The 13,814-nt window shown below is 47.7% G+C and overlaps 1 protein-coding gene across 3 annotated transcripts in view; it reads left to right on the top strand.

Moving 5' to 3' along the window:
• The window catches only part of LOC105283299 (homeobox protein homothorax), a 429,006-nt gene that overhangs the window by 237,609 nt on the left and 177,583 nt on the right, over positions 1-13,814 (top strand). For 2 of the 3 annotated variants that reach the window (XM_026975100.1, XM_026975098.1), the window contains exon 10: positions 11,689-11,840. In XM_026975100.1, the coding sequence (XP_026830901.1) occupies positions 11,689-11,840 (152 nt within the window). The remainder of the gene's footprint in view (positions 1-11,688; positions 11,841-13,814) is intronic. The other variant, XM_026975099.1, reaches the window with a different exon arrangement.

Raw genomic sequence — 13,814 nt, 5'->3', positions numbered from 1 at the left:
GTCGGGTGCGCAACATCTGGGAGAGGGGAAGAGGACAATTGGAATCTAGCCGTAGTAATATCGAGCATCGCGGTGGGCGAGAGGAGAGAGAGAGAAAGAGAGACGGAACGACGTTGTTCCTCTTCTGGTAGAACGGAAATTGAACCGCGGCGGTCACGGCAACCGTGAATTCGCGCTCGCGCTGCAAACGTCGCAGGTGGAGGTTTAGACAAATAAGGGCAAGGGGTAGTTATTACCGGCATTAATAAAACGAAGGAGTACGAGTGCATTAATTCATGAGCGAGTGAGTTGCCAGTGCTTTCTCATTCCAGTGGTCTTATCGCGTCGTCGTGCATATTTGCTAATGTGAAGGCTCATTAGATTTACGATACTCCCACGATGATGTAATCGCCATTTCTGATGATTCCTGGCCATGCACCACTAAGAAGCGCAAAGCGTAAGACCGAGATGTTAAAGAGCCTCGTTTCTTCCCGTGAAGTCTCGGCTCGCTTGAAAAATCCACCGCGTAAATCGTGGACCGAAGCACTCTTCCGCGTGGCTCGAACGTCGCCGTCCGACACAGGGATATCAGGCAAGAGTCAAAGCGCGCTATCGATCAAACGAACCGGTCGTCCGACCCCTCTGTCCGTGCCCTAAACGAATTCCAGTTGATCCAGCTAAGCGCTGTCCTAATATCGTCCGGCCGATTCCACGAGCGGATCTCTCCCGCGCTCGTTTTCGGGGATCCCCTAATGGCGAAGTGCCGAAACGTTGCCTTCGGTGAAGCGGACGAACGACGAGAGAAGGAGAACAGGGGGAGAGGAAAAAGAGAAGGAGCGAGCGGGGGAAAAAGATAGAGAGAGAAAGAGGACGCGGACCGGTCGAGCGACGCTGACGGGTCGGCATGAATAATGTCGACTCATTATTCTTTCGGGGGATTTATCAGGTCGGAGTACCGATAACGCGCTCTTTTCGTTCGGTCGTTCCGCCGGGGAAGATGCGTCCGGAGATAGCTATGCATTTATGCGCGTTGGTGGAGGATGAAGATCAGAGGGAGGGTTTACCTTCCTCCTTCTTCTCCTCTTCCTTCGTTCTCCGTTTCACGTCGCTCGAGCTGCCCCCGTGCTCTCTCTCTCTATCGCCGATTTCCACCCTTTCCCCCTTCGTCGTATCGGATCCACCTCGAACCTCCGGCGCCCCGCGTGTAGCGCTGAGGGAGACCGTATCATAGTTAGGAGAATCTCAGTTCGGTTTCTGCGGGGCGCTAACAAGACGGGCCTGCGGGCCAGTCACGTGAATTATGGGCCCTCGTGTACACCACGCACACACGCGCCGTGGTCCGAAGCTCGCGATCATGTGCGCGCGTGTACGAACATAGCGCACTATTCCGCTGCGTCTCGTTGGAACAGGATGTAGAGTGCATAGCGAAGCTGTCGCCAGTTTTCTGGCTCGTTACTGGCCACCGGCGCTCATTTCTCTCTGCTCCCGACCAAGCGGAAACCGAATTGGTTCACACGTGCGTTTCGTATTTACCCGTAGATGTATTACGAGCGCTAACGAAGCTCAAACCGATCGCAGCGTTGTCAGTTTTTAATTAAACCTGCACGTTGAGTCGTCATTAATTCTCAGAGAAGACTCCAATAGATTTTAGACATCTACAATTGGTATAATTAAAGTTTGATCCGAGATAAAAAGCGTGATTGTGATTTAATTACGGTAATGTATTGACGCATTTGTTCACTTACGTCGTTAGCGAAAAAAAAACCGACCGAACAGATCGGTTTATAATTATCACTCTCGTGGCGAGAGAAAGCGAAAGAGGCAGAAAAAACTGGAGACGTGGAAATAAACGTTAACGCGTCGCGGCGCATAACGAGAAGTTTAAACGCGTCGCGACGCCGCACACGGTGACAAAAAGTAAAACTCGGGCGCCGCAGTCAAGTTCGCCGGCGCGAGATCTCCGCCGTGGCTTACTAATCCCAGGACGAAGGCCGATATGTTCCCGTTCGGGACACGTGCTCGTCACATGTCCCGAAAGCTATCCGCGCTTGTCACCGACGAAGACGAAGACGACGACGAGGACGAAGCTCGGCAAACGCCGCGACGTCGTCGGTGCATTCATCCAACGGCACGTTTCCATTAACGCTTTTATTTCCATGGGTTACGACGGCTGCTAGCTGGTCGAACGACCGATTTTACTGCGGCCTCTTCCACGGAACTAACATCCTTACCGGAACGATCACTCGAGAGGATCGCGCGAAAGTTTACGTAAACATGAGGGTTATCGGAATTCCGGAATTTCGAACGCGAATTATCCGTTAATGGCGTCGCCCGTCGTTCGCATCAACAGGAAGTCGAGTTTAGCGATCTAAAATGGCTTTGAACTGCGGAGTAATGTTGCTACCATAAACAAATGTGGCAACATTTTGTGCATTCGAAATTGCGCATAAATATAATTTAATGATACATTTGACGTGATCTCACGGTTAATCGAGAAGAATAGGAAAGTTTCAGACGCGCTAAATAGCATACTAGTCAGTGCTAAAAGCATTGCGATTGCCGTGATAAAGATGTACAATTATAATCATTATGGCTATATAATTATAAGAATTATGGCATAATTCTCCATAACTTTGCACGTGGTTAACGATTATACTTACATGGATTCTCCTGAATAATGTATCAAGCATATTCGAGGAACTGAATCGAGTGTTTCGTTCCCCGCAAAAAGCTATTGCGATAAATAAGAAAATGTGGAATTAATTGCGGACTTGTATCATTATTCATTTTAGATTTTCCATTCTAAATTACAAAAAGTCATTCTTAATTTTCAATCGCGGAAACTATCTGTCAAATTGGAAGAAGAAAAATGATTCTATGCTGATAATCTTGACTATCGCGCGGCAAACTTATTTTTGTTATTTAATACCACGGTCATCTCGCGCCGTTGCGCGTTAATCATTTTCACCGGTAGACCAAATTAAGACGCAGCCTCACGTCCTACCGGTAATTATCACAGTAATAGCGCCGTTTCTAGTAACAGCACATCACCGAAGCCGCAGCACGGTCCCGTGGCATTAATTAGCATAATCTTCGTACGTGTTTCGTTGGCAACGTTGCCCCGGAGATATTGCGACTTTATCCGTTTGTCCTTACGGCATCCAACGAACAAGAGAGCGCATTTCTCTTGCCGTTTTGATTAACACAGCTGCGCGACGTCATATAAAAATGCGAGATATTTAAAGGATCAACTAAACACATTGTCGCTCCTTTACAGTTCTATAGGTTTATGACGTAGAGGAGAATCCCCTATTATGAGATAATGGAGTTTCTGCTAAACTAGTGAGCACTATCTGTTAATTCCACCATAAACTTATTACTCTTGGTGTAAAATGTATTTAGTGAAAAATTCATTGTTCGTTATTGCGTTTAGCCTTTGCAAGAAAAGGTTTGTGAAGTTGTGAACATGTCAAAGGAACTTGAGGTAAGTCTTTAAACCTTGTTTATTACATAATAAAGAAATGGTTGGCAATAAATTCAGTATGCAATCGTAGTAACAGGAAAGTACGCGATTTGTTGAATTGCTTAATTGTAGAGGTTAGATTTCATGATCGCGGAACCGCTAGGCGTGTGGCTCGTATGAGATATTCAGGGTACTCTTAATATGAGATAATTATTGCTCGAATATGAGGATTATGTAGTGTAATAAAAAGAAAGAAAATACTACTTAAGGTTAAAGAAAAGTTAATACGAATTTATATTACGAATTTTTGTGTATTTAATTTTTATAGAATCTCACTATGGAGGTTAGAGAAACGAGGATGCGTCGACAGTGGAATCGTGAAGATTTGGCGAAGGCTGTGGCAGCAGTATTTTTATAAAAATATCTAATACAGTTTTTTACTTGCAATACTGATCTTATATTAGGAGCACACTTTCGCGATCTTGCGTAAAGCTCTTTTTTCAAATGTTTTTAATTTTCAGAAAAAATAATATTTAAATTAGATTTTTCATTTGACCAACCTAAAGCTTATTAAATTCTCTTCAAGAGAACGTATTACATTTTTAAATTCTGCCTATAGATTTCCTTACATTCGGCAAAATCGATATGGTATCTCATAATCGGGGACTTTCCTCTACCAAAACTGTTTTCCATCAAGCTACGTTTGATACACTTGGAACAAAGCGTTACAAAAGAAATATATCGCGTAGAAGTAATGATGACACCTGTCATCATGCATCAGCAAAGCGTCGTGCCAAAATTTCGTTCCACTCCACGTTTCTTGTGCATTCCACGATTCTCGCGGGAGCTCATCTCTCGTTTTCCGCTCGTCCATAAATTCCACGAGCGACCAAGCGCCATCCACTTACGTTTCCCCTTTACGTCGATCCTTGAAAAAGGTGTCCGCGGATCAACGTGGACGCTTGGAACCACAGATACAAATCGGCGATTTATCACGTGGATCGTTATCGAGCGTCGTGTGACGCCGCAGATCCTCGCGGAACTTGGTAGCCAGGGAACACCCGATGAATCCTAATGCGTTGTTCTCTGCCCGGCTCTAATGCCCCTTGCAGCCGTTTCTTCGTCTACGTGTCACGGCTCTCGGGTACATATACACGTAATTGATACAGCCATACACGCGGAGGCGCACCTATGATTTCCTCGGGGCGCTCCGGAGCGGCCGCGCCGTCCGATCGATCTGTATTCATAGGTCGTACGGCATAAAATACACTCGGCATGTCCATGAATCAGATAACTGTCACAGCTGCTCCACCGATGTCTCAATCAACCGTGTTCGTTCTTTCGCTCTCTCGCGGACGTTGCGATCTGCTTGTCCGTTCGTTCGTTCATTCGTTCATTCGCTCGCTCTCGTTTCCTTTTTTTTCCTCTTTCGCCCCGGCCTATTCGCTTTTCTCTCTCTCTCTCTCTCTTGCTCTAGCGCTCTCCGGCGCTTTATTTATCGCCATAATCCCGCGATACGCGCTAGCTTCTCATTCACGGAGCTTTGGCGACTCGGTTCGTGCATCTCGTTTTGCATCTCACGACGGTCGACGAATCCCACTGGCAAAGGGAACGAGCACGGGCGCCATGAGAAGGGATACCGCTTTCGAGTCCCTTATGTCGAGTTCTTTTTGTGTCGGTGCCGTTTTTAACGAGTTTACACTTCGCCTGTTCAGATAAATCGGCAAAGTCGCGACCGTCGGTCTTCTATGCCGAACATTTTCGTCACGCACGCTCTTTCGCCCGGTCCTGTATAAACAATCGTAGGAATTAGAACGGAGGACCGCCATCCTCGTTCCGTGGATCTCCGAGACTCCTCCTGTATCATAGCAATAATATCTAGAGCGAGCGGAACGAAAGACGATGCTTTTAGGGACGGCAGAAGCGGCCGAGAGAGACCGATGTTCCATCCGTTAATCCACGTAGCTCCGACATCTCCGACCACTTCTTCGTCCCTTCGTCTCACATTCGCTGTGGCTCGTAGCGATAGGCAGATATTTCGGTTCAGATATTTCTCCTCCCCCTTCGTTCCGCACGCGGACGTGTCGTGCGTCATTGGGGTTACGGAGATTCGAGAGAATCCAAGATTCTCGTCTCTTGTAAATCGGCGGATCCGTTGCGGAGAGAGCCTCAAACTCGGTGGATCTTCATTGATGGTGAAATATGTCGCTGCTGTTACAGTTACAGTGTTGCAGCGTTAACGTTAATGGACGCGAGAGCTTACCGGAACTTTCTAGGATAAATACCGATCTTGTCAGAGATCAACTTTGTCAATCGATGCAAGAGCGTTGGAGCGTTAAGAAGCTCGGCGCAGTTCTGTCATTCACCTCATTTTCCTTTCTATAAATGCATTATAAAAGATAGAGAGAATTAATTAAAATTAAATTAAATTAAATGCATGGAGAAAGTATTAACCTGATTTTGGATTGTGTGCCAATCTAGAATGTGCGCGCGGTCCAAAGCGTGTATACGCAAACACGACATTTATAAATTATGCGCGTCGCGCGGCTCATTTGCAAGACAAACTTCCACAAAGTGTGCTTCACGCTGCTAGCCCCTCGCGAGATGCGACGATCTCCCCGCTTCTGAGAGAGTTTCTCATCGCGCCTCATCTCTCCCACAATCGCCGATTAATCTTCCGGTTAAGCAGATCCTCGGATTAAGCGGCGCTCCCGTATGCGTCGCGCAGATGCGTGGATACGCGCGCTTCGTGAAATCGACCGCGACGATCCTCTCGCGCGCGCGGCAAAGCGCGCCGAGGGAACGCCGACGAGCCACATTTTCATCGTCAAAAATAGTCTGGGAATCACCGAAGTAAGACTCCTATCCCCCGCGGTCGCCGAGACTTCTCGAATCAACTCGAGCCAGAAGCCGGCGTGTTTTGGTGCAACGACCTTCCCCGCGATTTTCAGCCGTGCGCAATCGCTAGTTCTCCGCCACCGAAAGTGGAAACACGAATGCAGCTTGCGAATCGATCTCGCTTCCTCTAACGAGAATGATCGATAATCCTCGCGATGGTTATCTCGTGACTTACAAAATTTTTCCTCGACATCGCGAAGCTGCGGAAGCTACGGTCGCGCGGTGAATCTTCGTCTTCGTGACCGCGAAACGCGATACCCGAGGCGTATAGACCGACCCATCTTTCTCTCGTTTTCCTTTTTTTCCACCCTTCGCCTGATGGTCCCTCTTATGCGCGTGGCGTAGCCGACGCGGCAACAAATAAATGTCTCGGTATCCGGTAGGTCCTCTACCTACACGCTCGTGCCGGAGGGTCGCGCACTCTCGAGCTCGCGTCTAAAGTCGTATATGCGAAGAGGAGTTCGAAGCGGATCGCGTGGTTGGAAGAAGCGCTCACGAGGAAGGGTGAGAAGGGGAGAGGCGAGAACGAGAAGCCAAGAGAGAAAGAGAGAGAGCAGACGAAAGAGAACAAGAAAGAGAAAGAGACTAGCACGGTCCTCGCTTCGACGGGATGGGAATAAGGAGGAGTTTATTTTCGGCGACCATATGCGCTGGTTATTTCGACAGTTTGCGCGGCCACCCTAAATAGAGGCAGCGGCCTCCGTCTTCGAGGAAGACGTTCTCGGTTTGACGTTCTATCTCGATGTGATCATCAGAGTTTATCGATTGCCCCGATAGGTTCTAAATATTTTGAAATTCTATGAATTACGTATCATTCAGAAAAGCTGCAGATGATGTGAATCAGTTTAATGAACGGAATCAAACGAAATGCATATATTGTTATATTAATAAATATCAAATTTTAGATATCACAATATCATAAATTTAGCTATCACTATTTGAATGCGACCGTGTGTAATTCATCCAATTCCCTCCGAATTGGTGTTCCTGGTTTAAACTGAAACTCGGAGTCGCCGATCAGTAGCGTTGTCACCGTGATATACTTCCACTCGTATCCTGATTTTGAGAATGGCGCGCGCGACAAGAGTGGCTGTGGCTGTCTCGAAATAGATTATCGCCGGCGTGTGTGAGGCTTCGCCCATTCTCCATTCGCCAAGTATAGCCGCGACAAGCCGGGAGAAAGAAACCGGGCCGCGTCGCGTCGGTCGGAAGCGCCATTGAACGGAAGAGCGAACGAGCGAGCGAGAAAGAAAGAGGGGCGAGGGCGGACACGGGCATGGAGACGGCATAAACGTATAATTGGCCGCACTTAAATCTCTATAACGCGGTAGTAAAAATGCGCGGTACGCCGCGTAAATCAACACGCGGACGATATGGCTTCTATCCCCCGCTCGTCGCCGACGTCCGCCACGTCTGTTCCTCCACCGAGGGCGGCCTCGTAAACGCGTCGTGGAGAATGAACCGCACTCGCGCTGCCCGGTGCATCTTGCTGGTGGATTTCCGCGCTGATGCGGGGAACACTCGCCCGTCGATATATGCGATCGTCGTGCGCGAGACACGTGGGTGGCCCCGTGCTATCAATTTCTGGAATGAGGATGTAACGGCACGGGTATCGGTATCGCTGCGAACAAGTATCTACCTACTCGTTACCCGCAGCTGTGACGATATAGCGAGACCGTCGCATTCCTCATCGCACTCGACCAGCCAAAGTAATTTCCGTCAATTTCTCTCAAGGCACATTAAACTTCGGGCACAATCGGCATTTCGAGCACGAACGTTGCTGGACTCGAGGCTTGCGCACGGGCTTGCCCCGGGACAGGACGGAACTCGGCGTGGGTTGTCGATCACGATCCTGATCCCGTGACGCGCGCTCGATTGCGACGACGAGAAACGGCATTACATTATCGATGACAGCCTGTGGGCGTATGATCGCGCGTGAAATACCAGTGCAGCTGGATTACATGTGTGCATCGACGACTATCTAAAGTCAAATAAGATTTTAACGACCCGTCAGGGAAAACCGCGTTGTACATTTCGAGTGAATTATTGCGACCGCAATATAATATTTTTCCGATGCGACCTTGCAGATATTCCTTACGCGCGCTAGCAATATATTACGATACTTTCAAGTGTTCTGCAGCTCGTGCTTGGTACAGTTCTTTCCGGTGCGGTTGCAATCTTCTTGCTCTCGGGATAAAGATCGATGGACCGTATTTAGATAATTGCGTAGGAATTTATCGCGCGATTAAAAAGGATTCGGTCTGAGCGCGATGAACGATACTCGGACGAGGAAAACCATTTTCCTTCGCCGGGACACCGATACGTCGCTGCACGGAGCCGCATGGCACGACCGGTACGCTACATTAACCCGATTCAGCGAGTAAATTAACTGCAATCAGAGGGACGTTCCCGTTAGCCATTCCGTTATTCCGCTAGCCACCCGCCGTTCGTTCTATGAGCTCGCAGGGCGCCCTATTCTTGCGGCCGCGCCATTAACGGACTTCTGAGGAGAGGGCGAACGTCTAACGTCGTTTTTGCCGTGTTCGCAACGACCGCCGCCGATGGGTCTTACGTTCCGGATGGAAAACAAGTATGGTCAACGAGCAAAAAAATGGCCACAGAATCGCCGACCCTCGCGAGACTAACCAGACGGATCCATAACGCTGACGCAGCTCGGTATCTTAATGTCACCGAATAGTCGGTTATTTTTAGCAGTTCTAAATATATCTGCCGTCTCCCTCGTACGAGGATTTCCCGTTTCGTTCCTGATGATCGCAAACCGCGGCCACGGATATCTTGCATGCATCGAAATCTCATTTCGATTACGCCGTCGATAAGTTACGGCGATCCCTCTGGAAAATTGCGTTTCGCGAAATTTGTCGAATCGCTGGAACGAATCGCATCACGAGAAACGGTGAATACCCATCAGGCTGGATGGCGTACAGTCGCGCGGCGCCTTTTCTCGTTTTTTTCTCCCCCTAGAACGTTTCAGGAAAGCGGCACCGCGCGCGAAAATACGTCGTACGTGGCACCGATTCCCATCGATCTCCCGTCGTTCCGGTCCGTCCGTTCCTACGACGGACAAATTTTTCGTCCTGCCGTCGCTCTACCCTCGCCCGACGACGATGGCGACGACGACGGCGGTCCTCTCAACGAATTCAAAGTTAATCTCGGGCACGAGACCGTTCTTTGGCGTGCGAGAGGGGTGGGTCGCCGGCGCCCTCGGGCGACCTGTCATCGTGAACCCCCTGGGAGCGCCGGGTTCACCCTGATCTCTCTGTTACGATAGAACCTTGGGAACCGGGGCCTTGGGCACCACGATAAGGCTCGGTCATTTATAATCCGCCGGCGTAAGTAGCCCTCCGCTCTCCTTTCTGGCTGATTGCGAGGAGAAGGAATAAAGGGAACCTCGAACTTCCGGCGCCGGGCTCGTCCGGGAGATTGATTCGCCGGGACATCACGGGAATTCCGACGAAATTGCATTTTATTCCATAATCGCCTCCAACCCCACGTCACGGTGGTAACGATCACACTGGTCGTATTATCAAAACCGCTGTAATATTACGTTCCGTGGGGTGGAAATTTACGGTCACGAAATATCTCACCTATCAGATAAAACTCTTGGCATAAAAATCTCTATACGTACATTAAATGTCCATATACAGGGTGAGGCACCTAAAACAGGCCACCTGAATATCTCGGCTGTTATTGGTGATAGAAAAAATGTGTCAGACCAAACTTGCATGGTTTCGAGGGACACATAATTTGTTCTAAATAGTTTTTTATTAGGTCGACGCGTAGAGGTCATATGAAGGTCAACTTCGTTTTTTTAAATGGTATGATATGTTTTTTTACGTACCATCTAGTAGAGCGTTTGAAGATGCGCACATTGATCTACGGGTCAAAATCATTCAAGGTCACTGAAGGCCAACTGCAAGGGAAAATGATTTACTTTATATTGCCTAGAGTTCTCTGCTATTAAAAATACTGTAAACTCAGAAATGAAAAAGTTCTAGCCCTTCGAAATTTTTTTTTCCGCGAAGTTCTGAGTTGTTGTTATCATTATTTTTTATGTTGCCTAGAGTTCCCTGCTATTGAAAATACCGTAAATTCAGAAGTGAAAAAGTTCTAGCCCTTAGAAATTTTAGCCTTCAGTGACCTTGAATGATTTTGACCCGTAGATCAATGTGCGCATCTTCAAACGCTCTACTAGATGGTACGTAAAAAACATATACCATTTAAAAAAACGAAGTTGACCTTCATATGACCTCTACGCGTCCACCTAATAAAAAACTATTTAGAACAAATTATGTGTCCCTCGAAACCATGCAAGTTTGGTCTGACACATTTATTTCTATCACTAATAACAGCCGAGATATTCAGGTGGCCTGTTTTAGGTGCCTCACCCTGTATAATATATTTAACGTAATGAAATTAACGATTTAAACATATTACAATAATTGACATTATTTAAAATGATTTTAATATTAATGTACAATGTAAAGATTAAATATATGAAAATTCAGTTTTTTATAATAAATATAATAAATATATTAAGGATGAATCTAATAACGGAAATTTGCCATTATCATATTGTTGTATTCTTCAAGTTCGGCTGGCCTCAAGACGCGTTAACAAAATGAGCACATGTAGGTCGTTTAATACAGTGTACTAATGAATAACTCGAAGCATGTTCAATAATATAAAAAAATGGCGTCGGCTTCCGAAGCGTGTAGCCAAAAGCGTCTTAATATCTCTCATTACTGTCCCGCTTCTCGAGTCCCTGGTGACTGCGCAATTAAAAAGCTAAGATTGATAAATGACGGGGAATTAATGCACGCGGGGTGACGGCGGGGTGGAAAAGAGGCAGGGGTACACGCTTGAGCCGAGAGAGCGGAGCGTGTTACGGGGTCCGCCGGGTCGAAGGGGGCCGGGTGATTGCGGGTGGCTTAATGGTGTTTGTATGCATGGGAACCAGCCCTAGGGTCGAGGTAGTTATCGCCCACCAGGGTATGGACCGAAAATCGGAGCGCGGTTTAAACGCGTCGGAAATCCCGCTTCTACGTGCGAGATGCCTCGCGATTTAATCGCGAATCAAATTCGATTTCTCTTGTTCTTTATTCTAGTACGTATTAAAAAAAGAAGAAATACAGGAAGATTAAATTAATGCATATTTTATAAGTGAAATGCAAACACCTTTTAATTTAAGTTTTAACAGAAGTTTTGATATTATTTATTTTAGGGCACAGTTGAATACAGGGGAAAAACAATTTTTTGGAAAGTGTCATATAGACTTGCATCGATTACCGAGGCGGCACGTGATGACCTTGGCTCTCTTCTTACTGTTGCAGGTGACGCGAGTAACGCGAGTATCGGTAGTGGCGAGGGCACGGGCGAGGAAGACGACGATTCGACGGGCAAGAAGAACCAAAAGAAGCGCGGTATCTTTCCTAAGGTTGCGACGAACATCCTTAGGGCGTGGCTCTTTCAACATCTCACGGTAAGTACCTTCTTCGTCATGTAGCACATCGACGACACTTGCTGTCTTCAAAGTGTGCCGAGCGTCGCGATGCCGTCGAGAGAATCGTCACTTAACGCTTTCGTTCGTAAATGTATCTTTTTCACGCATGCATTACTCGCAGTTGCGGAGAAGGGAGAAAAAGCCGTGCTGACACGTTTCTTCGTAAAAACCGTCGAAATGGTGTGAAGACCGCGGCTGGTCTTGTAAAGATTTCACTTTAATATCAACACAAACGCATCTGCGCGAGTTACTTTTTACGTTATATCGCTATGAATCTCATGGAGCTTAAACTGTGCTGTCGGGAGAACCTTACCTCTCAGCATGCACGTGTCAGTGTCAAAGCCTGCGAACAATTAGCGAGAAAAAAGACACGCTTGCTCGAACGAAAGAAAGACGATTAAAAATAAGGGAGTGAGAAAGAGAGAGGAAGGGAGATGAAAGGCTAATCTTGTAATGCCGAGATAAGGAACGATCCGCAGCGCGACGGTGGTAGTGGTGGCTCTCGATTCTGCCGGGGCCCCGAGTGTCTAATGATTCACGGGTAATCTGAGCCGCAAAAAGCGCAACGCGATTAAGGGGGAGAACGCCAACCGAACCCCGGCGTCGGCGGCGGTCGCCGCAGTTGCGTAACGTTGCGCGGCTATTCCAAGCACACAATACATTGTCCCTCACTGCACAAGTTTCTCTGTCTTTATCACCCTCTCTCGCTCGCTCGGCCTATGTTTCTGTCTCTCTCTTTCTCCCGCCTGTATTCCGGACACCCCATAGATTTCGGGTGTGATCAGGTTACCTTGCGAGAGCGGTAATCATATTGCAGCTCGGTTAATGCCATTACCGCACTGGGGGGGTTGGCAGCCACCCTCGAAACCACCCTGCAGCCACCTACCGTCCTCCCCTGTCTCCGCTTCGCCGCCGTACGTTTCCCTGTACTGTATCGCGGCTTCAGCAACCCCCTAACAACGTGTATTGGATATGACGTCGGGGATAGTGGGTTCATGGTTTAATGCATATACGCTGTTTGCAGGATGACGATACCGCGCTCGCACGACGAGAAAGACGAGCCCGCGGTCGGCGCTCCTCTTGCCTCTCAGTTAATCGCGTCGTCGAGAGCTCTCGCGGATGTTAACGACCTCGTGCGCGGTGCCCAAGTTAAAAGGATTTTAGTGTAAACCGACGGTGCGCCGGGACTCGATGCGCCGTCCCCTGACGACACCCGGTCTGAGTTTCGATGTCTGTCGATTCGTTCAAAGTTTGTTTCGATGTACATATGGGAGTCCAGAGAGTTTCACTCGATACACTAATCCTCGGGGTGCCTTGCGTTCTCATATTTGTTAATTCTCCTACACACATGTGTACGTGTGCATATATAATTATTCGGTTTTCGTATTGCTTTCATTGCTCTAAATTATTGTTCTACGTAACGTTATATTCTAAATTGCTCCAAGTGCACAGTTGCATTTTAGTTAGAAAATACGCGTGTTTAAATTTGTTAAATTTTCGTGGCACGATCGAAACGCGTTCGTGCTGTTAATGACGAAAAAACGTCCGATCCAAGACGCAGCGAAACTCACTCGGGACTCGTCTGCGAGCGATTATACGGTGCCATCCGCCAGAAATTACGGAGGTTTTTCACGACAGTCGTCTCGGGGAGCGCCGCATTCGTCTCGGCGTTATTACGAGCGATTAAGCGACTGCACCGCAGTCTCCGGAATTCATTCGGTGCACTGGATACGTATTACACCTTAAAAGAGCAAGCGGTGCGAGCCAACTTCGTATTTACTCGAGTGCCAAGGTCTTTAGAGCGCTCTTCTCGACGTTTTGCCTTTTTTCGTCGAACAAATTACAATCTTACCATTCTCCGTTTAATGTCCTAATTTTCTGTGTTTTTCTCCGATGATACGCGGATCTTGATAATCTCCAGGGATCGATGACCTATCTTAGCGTGAATATAAG

Source organism: Ooceraea biroi, chromosome 14 (genome assembly GCF_003672135.1).
Source record: "Ooceraea biroi isolate clonal line C1 chromosome 14, Obir_v5.4, whole genome shotgun sequence".
NCBI lineage: Eukaryota > Metazoa > Arthropoda > Insecta > Hymenoptera > Formicidae > Ooceraea > Ooceraea biroi.
Note: the sequence above shows the minus strand (reverse complement) of the source record. Positions and strands in the feature narration are given on the sequence as shown.